The following is an 18,967-nucleotide window of genomic DNA, read 5'->3' on the forward strand; positions in this document are numbered from 1 at the left end:
TTCTCTGTTTCCTTTCTTTTGTTGAAATGTAGAGGATTCTACATTCTATGATTCACATAGAAGTTGGACTAGATCAGGAGTCAGCAAACTATGGCCAAATCCAATCCACATTGGTATCTTGTTTATCAGTGAGCTTAGAATGGTTTTTACATTTTAAAATAGTCTAATATTTAAGTATATTTTAAATCTTTTTTTTGTTTTCTTGCTCAGTAGTTTGAGCTATGTTCAACTTTTTTGTGGCCCCATTTAGGGTTTTCTTGGCAAAGATACTGAAGTGGTTTGCCATTTCATTTTCCAGCTTATTTTACAGATAAGGAACTGAGATAAACAGGGTTAAGTGACTTGCCCCAGGTCACACAGCTAATAAGTGTGAGGCCAGATTTGAACTCTGGAAGGTAGGTCTTTCTGACTTCAGACCTAGCACTCTTATCAGCTGTGTCACCTAGTTACCCCCATATTATATTTAATATACTAAATATATCTAAAAACATAAAAACCTTTTTTAGATCACAGGTCAAGCCATATATATTAAAAAAAAAAAACAGGCAGAGGGCATGATTTGGCCCTTGGGCTATGTAGTTTGCTGCCTCCTGGACTAAATAACTTCTGAGATAACTTCCTAGTCTGAGATGCTGCAATTCTAAGATTGATAAGATTAGGCAAAGAATTTGATTAAGTGAAGAAGTGGGAAAAGGATGTTGGGGGGGGGGGGGAAGATGAGTATGACATGTTCTGGGAACAGTGCAAATGGCATATGGTAAATAAGGCTGGGTAGATGAAATGGGATCCGATTATGAAAGGCTTTGAGTGATACAGAATTTGGACTTGTTACCGGAGGCAGTAGGGAGCCATTGTAAGTTCTTGAATAGAGAAGCAACACTGAAATGATCATTTAGGAAGATTAATCTGGCCATAGTATGTCAAATGAATTGGAACATGGTAATATTGGAGGTGGGAGACTTCTTACGAGTTATTGCAGTAGTCCAGGCTTGAGATTTTAAGAACCAAGAATAAAGTGGTAACGGTGGTATTGGAGAAAAAGAGACAGATCTAAGAGATTACTTGAAAAGAAGAAATGACAGGATTTGGTGACAGATTAGGTATGGAGAGAACAAAGTCAAAACTAACTCTAGGGTTTTGAATGTAGAAAACACTGGTGGTGATGAAAATAAAGACTTTGGCAGGGAGAAATGATCAATTTAGATTTGGACAGAAAATAAATGCTAAAGGGACTTTGGGAAAACATATATATAAAATATGCTGTTAGTGGATTACTGTGAACTGGGTCAGCCATTCTGGAACTGTGCCCAAACTGTTATTAAACTGTGCATATCCTTTGACCCAGGAATACCATTAAAATATCTATATATAGCAGATCTTTTTGTTGTGGCAAAGAATTGGAAAGTGAGGAGAGAACTGAGAATTCAGTTGGAGAATGGCTGAACAAGTCATTGGTTATGGATGTGATAGAATATTATTGTGTTGTAAGAAGTAATGAAGGAAGCAGCTTAGGAGAAACCTGGCAAGACATGTCTGGGCTGATGGAGAGTGAAGTGAGAACCAGGAGAACAATTTATACAGTAAAAACAATATTGTAAAAACAAACAACTTGGAAAGACTCAGGAACTCTGATTAACAAAATGACTAACCACAGTTCCAGAAGACTCATGAGAAAACATGCTACCCACTTCTTGGCGGAGAAGGGGGGTGGATTCAGTGCAGGTTGATTTTTTTTTTTAAACATGGCCAGTGGAAGAATTTGTTTTGCTTTACTATTTTTTGTTGTTGTCGTTTTTCAGTCATGTCTGACTCTTCATGACTCCATTGGGGTTTTCTTGGCAAAGATACTGGAGCGGTTTGCTCTTTCCTTCTCCAGCTTATTTTACACATGAAGAAGTTGAGGCAAACAGAGTTAAGTGACTCACCCAGGGCCACTCAGCTAATAAGTGTCTGAGGCCATATTTGAACCCAGATCTTCCTGACTGCAGGCCTGGCACTTTATTCACTGCACTACCCAGCTGCCCATATTGCTTTACTATACATGTTTTAATAGGTGTTTTTTTTTTTCTTTCTCAGTGAGGGGGCAGAGGGGAAGAAGTGGGACATAAAAGGCAGATTTTCACTGATTGAAAATAATTAGAATTTCATTTAAAAATAAGTTAGATTTGGACACATTACATTTCAGTTGATGTGAGGACCTGGAATGGCATGAAATATTAATTTAGAGGTCAGGTGAAATATCACGGCTGGAAATGTAAATTTTGCAAGTATCTGGTCCAGGAAAATAGTAGATACACTCTACAAAGCCTTGTTGAATGAAGAGGTAGCTAAAGCCATAATAATGATCCGCTTTTATGTAGCACTTCAGAGTTACAAAGTGCTTTGTGTCAAGTACTTCCTTTAATCCTTGCCATATCTCTTTGAGGTAGATACAAGTATCACATTCTGCACTTGATAAATGGGGAAAGTGAGGTACAGGGGTAATGTGACTTTCCCAGGTCACACAGCTAGTAATCAGAAGAGCCTGGTTTTCTGATTCCCAAGTCCAGTCTGCCTTCCACCATGTCTTTTTCAGAGGAGGAGAGTGTGGAGAGAGAAGCCCAAAGGACTCCTGACTGATTGGCCTGAAAGAAGTATAACTTAACTGTTGAGGGTTGTAGACAGTGATGCGTGACTGAAGTTACAGTGCTCTATAGTTTCTGCTCATCCTCTTATGGTTCATGGATCAGTAGTTTGCCTGGAGGATGGATTTCCTCCCTGTATAATAAGAACTTAATAAATGTTGTTGACTGACTGCCCAGCAGCTCCCCCAACTCCTGCTGGCCCAGATCTCATTTGTAGCTAGCCTGCTTCCAGTCAAGGGGTGGCTTTACATTCAAGCCCACGGACAGCCTGTCCTCAATTCAACATTATGTTCAGTCCACCTAGAAGGCAGAGCCCATTACTGACTGCCCAACTTGGATCCTTGTACACCCTAAGGGACTGCCATGTGTCTATTTTAGACGTAAAGTCAAAGGCTCCCATCTCTGCCAGAGAATAGAGATGAGGCAGGATGCTGGGATTTCCAAGGCAGATGCACACTGAGCATACCCAGCCTAGGACTGTCTAGGTCAGTGAAGCAAATCAGACATACAGAATCCCAAGTATTTAGGTGGTGTGGTAGACAGCAGGACCTGAGTGCAAGTCCTACCTTAAGCACATACTGGTCATTTTACCTCTCTTTGCATTAGTTTTCTCAACTGTAAAATGAGAATAGTAGACCTCTCTCACAGGGTTGTGGTGAGAATAAAATGAGATAATATATGCAAAGGATGTTAAAATACTGATGGTGGTGGTGGTTGTTGGTTTATAGAAGAGTAGAAGGGGATCTCAGGGACCTCTAACCCAACCCATCCCTGGACAAGAACTTCCCTACCTCTCTGATCATACCATCGTTCAGTGAGGGGGAACTCCTCCCTGTGGGGCAGCCCTTTCCAGTTGGGGCAGTATTCCTCTATCTGAACTGGTTTCCCTGTGCTCCTTCCCCCCATTGTTCCTAATTCTATCCTCTGGATCCAGGCAGAAAATTCAAATCCCTTTTCCACACTTTCCCAGTTACCTTACCTTGACATTTTCCAGCTCATCAACGTTATTCTACAGTATCAAGAAATCTGGTCTCAGAATCAAGAGAGGCTTGGGTTCAAATCCCACCTTTGACACTGGTTAGTTGAATAACGGTGAACAAATCCCCTAACCCTTCTATTGATTTTCTGTCCTCATATTCTTCATCTGCAAACTGGAGATAATAAGATCTGTAGTCTTTACCTAAAAAGGGTATTGTCAAGAGTACCAAGCAGATCTTAAGTGTTTTGTGTGTCCGATGTCGTGATAATGTTTCATGATTGTTCCTAGATAGTCATCAAGACAAAACACAGTATTTCTTCCACATGTGATTTGACTGGGACTGCCTATAGCAGAGTTGTCATCTCCCTCATTCTGGCTAAGGTCAGGTTAACTTTTCTGGCTGTTCTTGTCACATGGTTGACTCATAGTGACCTGACAGTCCATTAAAAAGCCCGTGGTTTGGTTTTTGTTTTTTTTTTTTTGTTTTGTTTTTCAGAAACTGCTGTCCAGCCATTGCTACCCCATCTTATCCTTGTGAAGCTGACTTTTTGAAGCCAGGCATAATATTGCGTATTTATTCCTATAAATTTCATCTTATTAGGTTTGGCCACACTGGGAGGGTTAAAGAGGGGACATTGTTCACAGATCAAGATTCTTTACTTGGTGAAAGATTCCCTTCAAAATAGCAAAGTCCCTTAGTAAATGTGAATTATGATTTGATTTATATGGACCTTTTCAGTAGCACATCAGTTTTATAAAGTGAGATGATCTGATATCCTGGTCTTTTCTTAAGAAAGCAACTTAATGTGTTAATAATATATGAAAATTTCCTACATTAGACAGTTGCATTTTTTTTCTTACTGTTTCACAGGCTTAAAGCAGCATGCCAGGCTTAGTTTTCATATTTTTCTGGTGAATCAGAAAAACTGGAAAAGAACGAATGGCTGTCCTTCCTAGACCCTGCTCCTCTGCTGCATCACTGTGGTCAAGTCATTTAACTGTTCTGTGTTTCAGTGTCCTTATCTGTAAAATGGGGGGTTAGATGAAACACTCTCTAAGGCCCTATAAAAAATTGTAGGATTCTCTAAGTTTAGAAGAGAGTAACACAAATTATGGCTTCTCTCCTCTAGAGAATTCTGCATAGGTAAGCAGATCTGATTGTAGTGGACACCTGCAGTAGTCCAGTACTGAAGTATATCTCTTCTCTGCTTTGTCGGAATTGACCTTGGCCCACATTCACTATAAGTCATTTATTTATTAGAATCTAATGTCACTACAATTTCTATACAATATAATGTATAGTCTGGGACTCTCTGGGAAGGCTTCATGCAAGAGGAGAGGCTTGAAATGAAAGTTAAAAGGAAGGGTAGGGATTAGACAAAGGAAATGGGGACTTGGGGCATTACAGCCAAGGAGGAGGATGGTGAGTAAAGGCTCAGGGGGACCAATACCTTCCCACCCTCCAGTCTGAGATTCCATGACTATTTGTGGTAGTTAGATGGATATAAACAGAACAGAAGAACAGTGGAACATTGATCAATTGGGAGCCTTTGAAGGAAGGGACATGTGTTATGCAGTCTTTTATAAAGACTAATTTGGCAGCAGTGTGCAACATTTAATTAGAGGGGGAGAAAGAGTCTCAAGTTGGGGAAACTGATTCATATACAATTACAGTTGTCCAAGCAAAATATGAGAGGGTCTATGCTGGACATTGGGAGGGTGGAGGGAGGACACTTGTGTATGGTGTCTGCTTCACCTCTCCAGGTGAGTACCTGCAGTAAATGTTCCCTAGAAAGCCTGAGTTTGCCACTATTTCCCAAAGGGCTGAGCTAATTAACAAGTCTCAGGCATGGGGACAGCCATTATCCAGGGAGAGAGTCTCTAGGTGATCTGCCCTATTAGTAGGTAGGGTTTCCTCAGAATTAAGCCCCTTGGTTGACTTAGCCTGCATCCAAGAATTCTCCAGGAGAGTCTATCCACCAAGGAATAAGGGGATTTCCTCAAGTTTTGGTGTGCCTTTTTTTTTTTTTTTTGAGAGTCCTCGCTCATCTTGGTACCTATTCTGTTCCCCCACTTTTATGGCTAATAAACTTGCTTCCCTTCTGTAGAAGCAGCTGCTGCTGTTCTCTACAACATAGCAATAGCCTTGGAATGAGTAGTATGTACTTAGTCATGTTATTGTTCTGGTTAATCCTCTGCTCTTCCCTCTCTTAGAAAAAGAATAATATCCTAGGGAGAAATCCATGCTGCCCTTTTCCTTCCTTCTCTCTCTTTACCCAATTTCTTAAATTCTACAATCTGTTATTATCTATTGTAATATTATATATAATACAATTATGCATTGTGTTTAGTTAAAAATTGGCTTTTCCCAAGCACCCCAATCCTTTGCTTATAATTACTAATCAGTATTTTAGCCTACTTGTGTGTGCAGTACTATGTATTCTTTGACCTTCATCTTCTGCCCATTTGCAGAACTGGATGAATTCCAGGTTTCCTCCTTCTTTTATTTTGTTACATGGAAGTGCAGCCCTAAACCCCACCTGCTTATTCATCCTTTATTCTCTGCTGGGTTCACATCTTCCTCTGTGCTCTTTTTGTTGATAGTACTCACTGCTGGTCCCCCTTCTCGTTGCCCGCAAGTTGAATGAGAAGTTAATTCAGCTAACCTGCTTGAAAGGAAGATATGCTTACTACTGCACAATAACTAAGCCCATAGCATATTCCAAAAGCCTGAACTAGGGTTGTACCACTGAGAATGGAAAAGAATAAATGAGATAGCCGAGGAAGAATTAATAGACCTGGGTGACTAATTGACAGTTGGTAAAGAGAGAAGGAGGAATTTAAAATGACCCAGAGATTTAGAGCTTTGGAGACTAGCGGAATGACTAAATTATGACCATTAAAAAGTTCGAGAGACATAATTTCTGGGTAATTTAATCATTTCATTAATAAGGCCAGCAAGTCATTTAGCCATCTTTCTTAGACCAAAGACCCCTAATGGTGGTAGGGTCACAGTTTATATGCTCTTCAAAGAGGAGGTGTTCCTGATTGATACCTGATCACCTCTGATTGGTTAACACAATGGGAGGTAGGCTATGTTGGGGTATGTGACTTAGTTCACTCAAATCTTGATCGGAGACATCAATTTCCATATCACCTTTCTTGATAATAGGGAGAATCAGCATTATCCCAGGACCTATCTGAGCAAACACAGTAAATAAGAACACACCTATTAGCCAAAACTTAGAATTTCTTTTACTGTCTGATTATATCTTGGCCTGGGTAAATCTTTAAGAGAGATTTCCCACACTGGTAGGTTTCTGGATGAGGAAGCAGAAAAGGGGGAAAACCTTGGTCCTAATATAATAATTATTAAATATAAGAGAGAAATATTCATTTCTCACAATACCATTAACATGATAAAGGAAGCCAGGACCAAGAACCTATTTTGGGAGAAAAATGAGAGTTTGGTTTCAAATGTATTGAGTGAGGTGAGGGGGGTGAAGCTTCTTCAATACTTTGATATTTTTTTTTATATAAGTGAGTTGGTATTCCCGTCATGAGTGCATAACACAATCCATCTGTGCCTTCTCATGCTATGTAGTTCATATTCATGTCTTTCCATAAATCCTGCACAAAGAATCTACCCAGCATGCCAAGAGGCCTTCCTCTTGTAGATAGTGCATGGACTGACCACCCCACATCCTTTCCTAGTCATTTTATGATGTCTTCTTTGACAATTCTTGTTATTTTTAGTAATGTACTATAGCCTACCATATGCCTTTCCATTGCCCTTTTTTAGTCACCTGCATTTTAATTATTCTGTGATTATGGTTTTCATGTAGCTGAGAAAATGTTATGTTAAAATGATGGATTTTGGTGGAAGGAATACTGGAATTATTGAAAGTGCTACTCAACTGTCCATCTAAATTAGTCTTTTGTTCCTATCGCCCATCTTTAATACCTATCAAAAGTATGTACTGATAGATTTAGTGGTATGCACATTCAACTGCATGACATAATCTGAGCAATAAACATTCTTTACCCGTTTGGTTTTCCTGTTGTCCAGTCCTAAACCCAATCTCATTTTTGATTGGCCATGGATCTGAGGAAGCAGTGTCATATCCCAGATTCAGTGCAGCCAGCGCAATGCCATCTGCAGCTATATGAGCATCCGTGTAGGGAAACCCTCTTCCATTTATTTGGCCTTTCTATAAAACTGAACATTTATTAAGCACCTACTGTGTTCAGGGCACTTTACTGAACAAGGAAGAACAATATTAAGATAAAAATCAAACAGTGTTTGCCCTTAATTAGCTTACATTAAACTGGGGGACATATATCATGTACACAAAAGTATGGAGAGCACTAACAGCTGGGCAGGTCAGGAAAGACTCCTTGTAGGAGGTGCTGTCTGAGCAAAAGAAGAAGCCGGGAGGGAGCCCATTGCAGTCATGCTTAATGGTACAGAGGCACTTCCTCCTTATCTCTAGTTGCTAAAATCCTCATCTTCCTCTAAGGCTGCCTTTTCTGTGAAGCCATTCCTGATGTCCCCCACCTCCAGTTAACGCTCCCTTTTTCTTCAGACTGCTTTGAACACGTTGTGTCCCTTCCCACTAGGGAATTGTAGAAGATCATGCCTTGAGAACTGGGATTTTAATTTTTGTCTGTGTATTCCTGGCACTTAGCACACTGCCATGTATATAATGGACCCTTAATATGTACTTGTTGAATTGCATTGACGTGTCTTGAAAATAAATCTCTGACTGCAATTACAATTGTTACCTTGTGCATGATTTCCTCTACTGTGTTCTTGATCAGAATGTGCTGCATTTTCTGGGCTTCTTTTTCTTGAGTGCTATTTCTGTTTCTTCACATAGGCTATTGGGTACTGAATCCATTTCACATTTTGGGGGGGTGGCATTTTCATCTATAAATGCTCTTGAAATCATGAATGATATGACCCAATTGCCTCACTTCAAACTTTTTTCAAAGGCTTGCTTTCACTGCTTTTTGGTATTTTGTGAGGCAGTGCTGTTCATAATCTTCTATCATCCCTCTTCATAATCTTTTGCAAATGAACTAGTGCTCTAAACTGTTATTGCCTGTGGTTATTGAGTCTCCCAGCAAAGAGGTTAAAGTGCTGGCTGAGGCAGCCTGGACTCTTTTGGCCTACCCCTTTGGTGTCTTTATAGATACATACATAGATACAGCTGTTATCCATTTTTTCAGAGCTAGCAATTAATTTACATAGGTTTAAGTGGTGAAATTAGATGCATTTTCTTCTCATCTTTATGCTTCTAATTAGGCAAGGATTTTTTTATCTTAGATATCTAACACCTTAAGGACCTGAAACACAGCTGATTCTGAAACGATTCCCACATTAGCAACTAGTCATTTTTTGCTCTTTAAGATGTAGTCATTTCTTTTTGTGCATGGGATAGTTCTCAGCGCTCTTATCAGTGACTTCCTTGGGATATCAGTCCAGTAATGGTTCAGTGGGTGTGGACATTTCAGTCACTTTGTGTTCGTAATTCCAAATTGCTTTCAAATTTGGGTCTGTACCCAAAATTGCAACAATAGTCAGCTGTGAAAGACTTAGCTACTCTGATCAATACAGTGATTCCAAAGAACTCATGATGAAAAATGCTATCCACCTCCAGACAGAAAACTGATAATCTTTGGAGTGCAGATTGAAGCATATTTTTTCACTTTATTTTTCTTGCTTTTTTTTTGCAACATAGCTAATATGGAAATATGTTTTGCGTATCTTCTCATGTATATGTGGGTATCATATTGCTTGCTTTTTCAATGAGTTGGGGAGGGGCTGAAGGGAGAGAATTTGGAAATCAAAATTTAAAAATGAATGTAAAAAAGAATGGCTGTACCATTTCACAATTCCATCAACAATGTACTAGTGTGCCTATCATTCAACAACTCCTCCAACATTGACTTGCTGTTTTTGTCATTTCTGCCAATTTGCAGGTCTGTGCAGAAGCTTTGTTTTATTTAATCAAAGTTATTAATTTTCATCTTATGTAACTGTTTCTATCTCTTGTTTAATTAAGATATATCTCCTATCCATAGCTGGGAGAAGTATACGATCTGCTTCTCTTCCAATATTTTTATAGTTATATTAAGGTCACTTGTCCATTTAGAGTATATTGTGGAATGTAGAGTAAGGTGTTGGGTTAAGCCTAATTTCTGCCAGACTGCTTTCCAGTTTTCCCAGCAGTTTTATTCAAATAAGGAGTTTTTCCCTAGGTTATTTATGTCTTTCATTTTATGAAACATTGGTTTATTGAGTTCCATTGTTTTTTATTCTCCCTTGTCTCTAGTCTGTTCCACTGATATATTTCTCTATTTTTAAACCAATACCAGATGATTTTGAAGAGTGCTGTTCACTGTCTTCTTAAAGAAAGAGTTTATTCCTTTCGGGGGCAAATAATTCACAAGTCTCTACCCCTTAATTTCTTTACCAACATTTTTTGCCATCCTCCTTGTACTTACCTTCTCATTGGTATTGCTATGTATCAAGGTATAGGTTGCCTTTGTTTGTAGTGTCTTGACAAATTTTCCATAGAATGTCTCTATGTGCGCAATCTCTGCAACAGATGTTGGCATGTAAACCACAGTTACCTTCCTCACAAAGAGTGATGACCAGTGTCTTGAAAAATTTTTTGTTGCCTTTTAGCATGTGATGAAACTAACTCTGTCAACTCCTTTGTTCACCATTCTAGGATCCTTGTTGGTTTGATTTCTAGCAGAATGTCAATTTGATTATGATTGTGCTTTCAGTGGTATATAAACTTACTGAATGTTTACCAAAGGCTTCATTTATTTTACTAATGGTTAAGTTGCTCTTTCTATGTAGCCTAAAAACTGTGTTTCTTATTACCCTTTACCTGATTTTTGATTGTTCTGGTACAGGAGGTTGTCCAGAACTGAAGCCATTTTGTAATTTAAAAAAAAACAAAACCCATTCTATTTCATGGTCTGCCCTGGCTGAAAAATGAATGACTTAGTGGCCACTTATGGTTGATGAGCCTGTCCATATTTAACATGGCTGCGCCTCAGACAGGGAACATAGTTTGTCACCGAAACTATATGCAGAGCCTTGTCAGCTTAGTAGAACCTGCCAAGAATTTGGAAAACTCAAGAGTGGGACATCCGTCAAGCCTGCTTGTGGGGAGAGGTAAAACCTTGAGAGCAGACAAGTTCCTCAGGAAGGCCTGGGGAAGTAGACTAGACGAGGGTGAAAGATTCAACCTCTGAATGCCCATATTTAGAGGTCTTGAAAAAGGGCTAGTGAAGGAAGTTAGAGAGTGATCAGAGACATAGGAAAGCCAGGACTGTGTTGCACGGTGGAAGCAAAGGAAGGATAGAAATAGAACAGGAAGGAGAATTCAGGGGAATCAAATGAATAGTTTTGGGTTTTTTTTTTAAATAGAGGAGGCTTATGTTTTTAGTCCAGCAAGAGCATAGTTCCTCCATTTTACTAGTTCCTCAGTTTAGGCGAAGGTAGTTTCCATAGAAGAGCAGGATAAAAGCTGCATGTTGCAGGGTCAGAGGAGGCAATAACATGAAAAATGAAAAACAGTGAGAGGCCTTGCCTGTGGTGCTGCTAGTTTTTCCATAATTACTCCCTTTCACTTTTAGAATCTTTTTTTCTTGAAAGCTTCTGACCCAGTGGAGAAGATAAAACTAAGCCTTCTACTCCTCCTTTACTAAAATTAAACCTAGACTTTAATCCAAAGAGAATTTCTTCATTTACCATTCTCAGTCTGTCTTCCCTGCATGGTGAATGTGCCCACTGTCAAGTTCTTTCATGCTCTCTGTTGAGCTCGCATTTTAAAAGAATGTGTACAAAAGATAACATCAGGGGCCCATAACCAAAGCCAAAATACAGAGGAATGACATGGCCCTAGAAGATTAGCATGAGGACAGCTGAAACCCAGTAAGAGCTGGGCTGAGGCGTGGGGAGAAGGCTAAGGACAACAGAAAGTGATTTTGGAGCTTTTTTGGTGGCAGGAAGAATAAGGAAGGGCTGAGTCCATGCATAGGATTTGTGGGAAAGTGGCAGTAGGTAACAGAACTGTTTAACTCTGCTTCTGTCTCCCCTGTTAAGGAGAATGAGTTTTACATTTAAAAGAAGAGAGAAAATAATTGAGGAAATTGCAACCTGGTGTAAGTGAAGGGAGAAAAGAACACTTACCTCTTGCTAAATTAATTCAAGTCAGCTGGTTGTGCAGATTCTCTTCCTGGGTAGTGAAAGTGTTAGTAATGTAGATTTACTAACTCACTCTTGGTAATCCCTGAAGGACTGAGAATAGAAAAGATTCCCTAGAACTGCAGATTGGCAAACATCTGTACCGATTTTCAAATGTGAAGAGAAATTAGATTCTGCAAACTCTAGCCATGTGAATTTGATGTTGATGTGAGGGAAAATTCCAGAAATCATTCTTAAAAGCCTAGTTTGTAAGTAATTGGAAAGAAAGGTAGCGGTCACATTCATTAAGCCTGGTCTAGTTAAGAAACACAAGTCAGAATAAACTAATTTCCCTTTTTGACCAGGTTACTGTACTGGTGGATCAGGGAAATGTCAGACATATAGCATACCTGAATTTCAGCAAAGCTTTTGACCAACTCTCACACCATGTCCTTCTGGACAAGATGGAGAAATGGAACAGGTTGAATGACCAGACCCAAGGAGAGTTGAATCTATTGAATTGATTAAAGGATTTATGTTAGCCAGAGGGAGATCAATAGTGGCAAGCCACAGGGCTGTTCCAGACCCCATTGTGTTTAGCATTTTTATCACTAACTTGAATGATGATGTTACATTTATCTAATTTATAGATAACATGAAGCTAAGAGGAGTAGGTAGGGATCCCAGATCTCCACAGACTTGAATAATGAGTAAAATCCTATTTAAATTTGAAATTTGTTACAGATAAATTTAAAACCTTATACTTACAAGTATTGGGCAGAGGCAAGATGGCTAAATAGTTTATGTAAAAAAAAAAACAAAAACTTGAGTTTCGGTGAACCACAAACTCAGTAGGAGTGACCACCAGAAAAGCTGAGGAGCTTTATTTGGGTATGGAAACGAGGCCCTTTCCCTGATGCACATTAGCTCTTCAGTACCTTTATTGACAGTCTTCATGAATTGCTTTGGGCAAAAAAGTCAACACTTAGTATTCAACTTTCTCAAGATTTGCCAGGCTGGTCAATTTAACAGCCGTTTATTAAGCTCCTACCTTGGGCAACTGTGCTTTGGCCACTGATGATACAAAATAAACATGAAACAGCCTCTACCCTTAAGGAACATATTTTCTGGGGGAGGCAGCAGAATACAATGTATGCACAAACAAGAATAATAATGAGGAAAATTGAGGAGAGAAAGAACACTGATAACTGGGGAGCATCCAGGAAGAGGATGAACTGAGCCTTGAAAGAATACAGGAATAGGGGGGAGACAAGTGAGCATATTCAAGGCATGGGGATAGCTTGTGCCAATCAATGTATGAAGGTGCAGATGGAGTGTCAAGTTTGGGAAACAGCTAAGTTCATTTTGGCAGGAATATAATTTGTGAAATAAATCTGAAAGGGTAGGTAGGAGTCAGATTTTGGAGAGTTTTAAATGCCAGGCTAAGGACGTTGGTCTTGTAAGCAGTAGGGAGCAGCTGAAGGTTTTTGAGAAGAGGAGTAACATGGTCAGGGCTTACCCTTAGGAAGATTATTTTGGCAGCTGTTTAGAGGATAGATTGGAGAGGAGACAGAATAGAAGCAGTAAACCAATTAGGATCCTATTATAATAGTTTAGGAGAGAGAAGATAAGAGCCTGGACTAGGGTGGTGACCATGGGAGGAGGAGAGAAATGTGGTGGGGTTAGACTTGTCAGCTGATTGGATCAGGAGGAAAAGTGAAAAATCAAAGATTGTTCCAGAGCTATAAAACTGGATGACTTTGGATGGCGATGCTCTTAACAAAAATAGGAGAAATAGGGACATTTAGAGGAAGGACAGGTAATGAATTCTATTTTAGACACTGAGTTTGAGTTGCCTGTGAGACCTTGAAGAGGATAACAGACACAGTACAATCACTGCTTTTAAAGCCTTTCCAGATTGGTGGGACTTGCTAGCATAGTCTTTGGGAACCCAGGGTCACCTCTACGATAGGAGGAGGCAGGTGTTTCTTCAGACGTTGTTAACAGAAGTATCACCTCCAAAGCAAAGGAGACAGTAGTACTTCTGGAGAACTTTGCCCCAGTTGGGCCACATTGAGAATGTGGTATTTGGATCGTGGGGCTACATATCAAGAAAGACATTTGTAAGTTGGAATATGTCCGGGGAAGGGACACTCAGTTAAAAGGATTCCACACTATGTTATAGGAGGAGAAGTTGAAGGAACAGTGAAGAGAAGACTTAGGGAGGACTAAATGACCATCTTCAAGTATTTGATAAATTATCATGTAGAAGAGGAGTTAAGTTTGTGCTGTTTGGTGGTGAGCCCTATTGAACAGCCTAGGGCCAATGGATAAAATTACAAGAAAATGCGTTTTTGTTTAGCTTGAGGGAAAAAAATTCCAAGAATCAGAGCTTTCCAAAAAGTGCAAATGGCTGCCTAATGAATTCACCTAGACTGGAGTGGAATCTAGATGACCACTTGTCAGGGAGGCTGTAAAAGGAATTCCTGCTTTAGGTAGAGCTTGTACCAAAATGATCTCTGAGGTGTCTTCCAACCCTGAGATTGTTTCTGTCTCTGTTTTCTATGTAGATTAGGGTATGTAAGCTAGATGTAGTGTACTGCTGGTATATCAGTGGAAAGACAAATTTTGGTGGTATAGTTAATATATAAGGGATGAGGAATAAAAATGGAACCTGTTGCCAGTGAAAGCCAGAAGATTTTTCTTGGCTTATTTCCCTTTCTTCTTCTAATCACCACTTCCAGTCTCATTTCTCATTATTTTCTCTTTATTCTCCCACCAAGAGATTCCCTGGGCCTTAGGACTTCCTTTGCTTTTGGGAGCTTGGTGATGACTTAGACTTCTTCCCATTCTGTGCTCGGCTTTGGAATGGGGGTTGCTGCTTCTTTGTGGGTCGCACTTGGGATAGAGTCCCACACCTTATTTACCTTGTTTACCACATGATGGTTTCATCATGTGCATGGATTTTAGTTGCTACTAAAATTTAACCTTTTCTTACTGATGCCAAATTCTTTAGACTCTGTTTTATCCTTTCTGTTGTGTCTTGTAGTTCATAAAGAAAATGATTTAATAGTACCCTTAGCTTGTTCAGCTTAAGAACTTTCTCCTTTTCAATTCATTTCTTTATTTACATGTTGGTAATGTTTGTGTATGATGATCTTTTAAGGCTACTGCATCTGGATAGCAAAAGAATTGGTAATTTGGATGCTGTGCATTATTCCTCATTGAAATTCATGTTTTATTTACCTGTGAACTGGGAATACTTGTCCAGGCTTCCAGGGTAGCTGACTGCCTTCACCCTTGAGCACTTTCTGTTTTTTAAAAAAAACATTTGTGGCTTTGGTTGCCTTTCTTTTGTTTACTGTGCTTCTGCATCATTCACTTTGGCGTGCTGTGGAGCCTAATGGTTTTATCGACTTGGGTGGTTTTGGTGTGTGACAATCAGTTTCTTTCACAATAGAGATGCTGCTGTGCCACCTTCTTCATATAGGAGGAGACGTAGATCTTAGGAAGCCTTCCTTCTGTCATTCTACAGTGTATTTTGTAGTGCTTCCCAGTTGGGTGGCATTCTTGATGTGTAGTGCTCTATTAGAGTCAATCAATAAACATTTACCAAGTACCTCTTATGTGCTTGGCCCTGTGCTAAGGGCTGGATTACAAAGAAAGGTTAAAGCCAGTTCTTGCTCTCAAGGAGCTCACACTCTTAATGGGCAAGACAACATGTCAATAATGTACACACGAGCTATCTACAGGATAAATTGAAAATAAATCAGTAGAGGAAGGCAGTACCTTTGTGCATGAAACCTTTGTGTGGGAGGCACCAGGCCCTAGGGACCTCTCACCTATCTTGCTCATTCACCCCTCTCTTGTGGGGGCTCTAGGAGCTAACATCTGAGCCAAAGAATGGGCCACTTTCCCCAGAGACTTGCCCTATATTCAGCCCAACAAAAGAGGTGAGAATTCCCTTTTCTATGTCATCTTTCTAGTCTCATGCCAAAGATTCTCCTCCAGTCTCTGTTTACAGTTAGTGTTTACCCTCGTCTCTCCTTCAGTCCCACCAAGTGTCCTGGGTCCCCAACTCCCACCACTGTTGCTATCCCCCAAAGCCCTTCCAGGCATGTGTGGGTGACTCTCTTGTGCTTGCAGCAATTCAGCTTACCTTTTGCATCTTACTGTTATAGGAAAATTGCCCTGAAGACTAGGCTGGCTAGGCTAACATTTCTATGCCCTGTGGCCATTGTGCCTTCAGCTTTTGAAACCTGTTGTCTTACATCTGGGTCACTTAGCACCCGGCCCCCCACCCACACACATAACTCTGGTGGAATGACTTCGTTTTTGGACTACCTGTACTGTCTGCCTGTACAGTCTGTGTTCCCTTCTTATCTCCTCCACCTTATCTTGAGTTTTCACTCTTCTCCTTCTGCCTTCTCCCTTCCCTTCCCTTTAGTCCAGAGGCTCAAGAGGGCAAATCCTGCCTTCTCTGTTTGTCTTCCACCTTTCATCTTCCTCCCAGATAGCTGGACTGGATCATAGAAATTATTCCAGATTGCTTCTTGAAAGATCTCCAAAAGGAAGAGGGAGGAAGTGGCTGGCTCCATTACAGTTATTTAGTATGTAGGAAGAGGGATCTCCGTTAGGGTAGAGATTGTGGTAGGGTCTGTGCCACATGGATGGATGAAAAACCATTTTCAGAAAAAGAAATTCAACAAAAACCTGTCACTGTTTAATGTGGACTTCTATAGAATAAGATCTTTTTATGCTATGCTGTGATTTAACATTTACAGGTTGGTATACTGAGCATTGTAACTGTAATCTAAGGAAAACAATCTTTAAAAGACTCATTGATAGCTTTTTAAGCTTTGCATACAAGCATGAGTTGTATATCCCACCATTTTTTAGTCTGTGCTAGTAATAAGATTTAGTTCCCGTAAAGTCATTGGCATGCATACTATGCATGTTAGCTTAGCTTTTTCCTTTGCCTCAGGGCACATGCCTTCCCTTGTCTAAATCTCTCATTAATCCAATTTCTACTCTGGAAAATGGCTTTCTGATAACTTTAGTTTTTGGGAGACCTGACTCCAAGACTCTTTTGTACCTAAGCATCAGCTGGAACAGAAGGATGGTCAATTAACATTAGCCTTTGTAGAACATTAGACTGTAGGATCATTAATCCCTAAATATTTTAAGATATATTTTTTTTAAATCTCAGATTAAGTTGGAGAAAGGCCAGTCTGAGTTAGTAAAAATTTGAATTACTGAATATTTTTAAAGGAGTACAGACAAATTGTTTTCAAATAACTAACCACTAACATTGTTATTAAGGAGAGAGTCTTGGAGTCCTTCTTTAAATAACAGAGGAGAGTCCTGTGTAATAATCACATTGTTAGCATTCAAATAGATGGTGCCAAAGTACTTTAAAAATCTGTGTTCCTGACCAAGTTAAGCATTTCTCCTAAATTCTCATTTACACTATTATTTGGTTTAGCGGATGCCTTTTTCATGATACTTGCTGCAGAAATGGAATTTGGCCCAGCCCAGGTTGTTACCATGAATTATCATAAATTAGAGAAGTAAAAATTAATAGCCTTCCTTGGGCTCATTTGTGGAAATCAGATTATTGATTACTTTTTAAATAGCTGCATTTAAGATAAAGTGTAAGTGTGCAATAACATTAACACTCTTCATGGTTTTTTCTTCATTAGCAGGAGTTCAGCAATGAGTCACGCCTGCTTCTGCTATGCAGTGATATGTTCCATCCCTGTGTCTGCGTACATCATCCTGGTGACGTCCCTACGTTACCATTTGTTTATATGGAGTGTGTTTTCTCCAAAACTTCTCTATGAAGGAATGCATCTATTACTCACAGCTACCATTTGTGTGTTTTTCACAGCCATGGACCAAACCAATCTCATAAAACCTTAGTCTATTAAGTATGCAGAAAAGAACTGTGCTTTTTAAAAAGCCTATTAATTGCTGACTGGATTTGAGTAATGGAAGATAAGCTTAACTACTAAGAAGATCATTCCAGAAAAAGATAAAAAGTTATTTATGGCTGATGAGTTCTACCAGTTGTTGAAAAAAAAATTCAACTTTTTTGACTTCTGTATTTGAATATAGATTTACTCTAAGTGACTTTTTGTGGTTGAGATTGGGTAGGGGACAGGTGAGGGGAGGGGGAAGAGAAAGACTCTTTGACCATTTGAAAAAGTACTAATTTTGTTCCAGAATATTAAATTTGATTACAAACCATGACCCTTTTTCCTTAACTCAAATAAGTCTAAAAACTTCTGGTTTTGTTAATTTACTCCATATGTGTTATAAATCTGACTCAGAGTTTTGTTTGTTAGTGAATGACAGTCTTAAAAAGTTTTCAGCTTTACCCAGCTGCTTGATGTGCTTAATTCTGAGGGCTTAAGAAGTGGAGGGAGAAGATGGATCCTTACTTAGACTGTGGTGCATGTGAAGCAGATGTGTCTGTCTAACATGTTTTTATCCATCTCTGCCATGATTATTCATGAGATGGCAGGGAGAAAGAAAGAGGGACATGAGTATAACTATATGACCATCCATGAGCAATAGCCAGCAGCTGACTTACTGAATTGTAGTCAAAAGATATCCTAGGCTGAAGGAGATACAAGAGGAGGAAACTGAAAGAGAGGAAGATCATCTGATTCAGTCAAGTGACAGAAGGTACAGAAGGCTCGAAAAGAATCATTAATGAGTATGCTGATGCCCCACGTTTTGCCCTGGGCTGGTCGAGGGTCAGGGAGGAGAGAGGATGCTCCCTTCTACTCCCCCTGTTCTCTAGGGCAACGTCCCTGGACTACGTCCATGCACCTAAGAATTGGGGAGCACCAGGTGTCCTGCAAACACTTGGGAACTTTGCTAGAGAGAAACAAGGACAGGAACAGTGAGATGTGGCAGTTCCTGTGAAAAAGACCTGGAGGTTTTTGTGATTCTAAGGTCGCTGTGAGTCATCAATGTGACATGGCAGCTAAAACCCCTAATGTGATCTTAGTGTCTTCATCAATAAAAACGTCCTGTCCAGAAATTCACAGATCATAGCCCCTCTTTCTTCTGGCTTAGGTGGCCTAGAGGATGAAGAAGACATGAATTCAGTTCCACCTCAGACGCTTACTAGCTGTGTATTCCTGA

At 39.7% G+C, this 18,967-nt stretch overlaps 1 protein-coding gene across 3 annotated transcripts in view; it reads left to right on the top strand.

Annotated features, from left to right (window-relative positions):
* LOC114034008 (GPI ethanolamine phosphate transferase 2-like) overlaps window positions 1-18,967 on the top strand; it is a 90,701-nt gene extending 71,734 nt beyond the window's left edge. For 2 of the 3 annotated variants that reach the window (XM_027849653.1, XM_027849655.1), the window contains one exon: window positions 17,515-18,967. In XM_027849653.1, the coding sequence (XP_027705454.1) occupies window positions 17,515-17,734 (220 nt within the window). In that variant the 3' untranslated portion in view covers window positions 17,735-18,967. The remainder of the gene's footprint in view (window positions 1-17,514) is intronic. The other variant, XM_027849654.1, reaches the window with a different exon arrangement.

This window comes from Vombatus ursinus, unplaced genomic scaffold (genome assembly GCF_900497805.2).
Source record: "Vombatus ursinus unplaced genomic scaffold, bare-nosed wombat genome assembly UNPS02007822.1, whole genome shotgun sequence".
Classification (NCBI taxonomy): Eukaryota; Metazoa; Chordata; class Mammalia; order Diprotodontia; family Vombatidae; genus Vombatus; species Vombatus ursinus.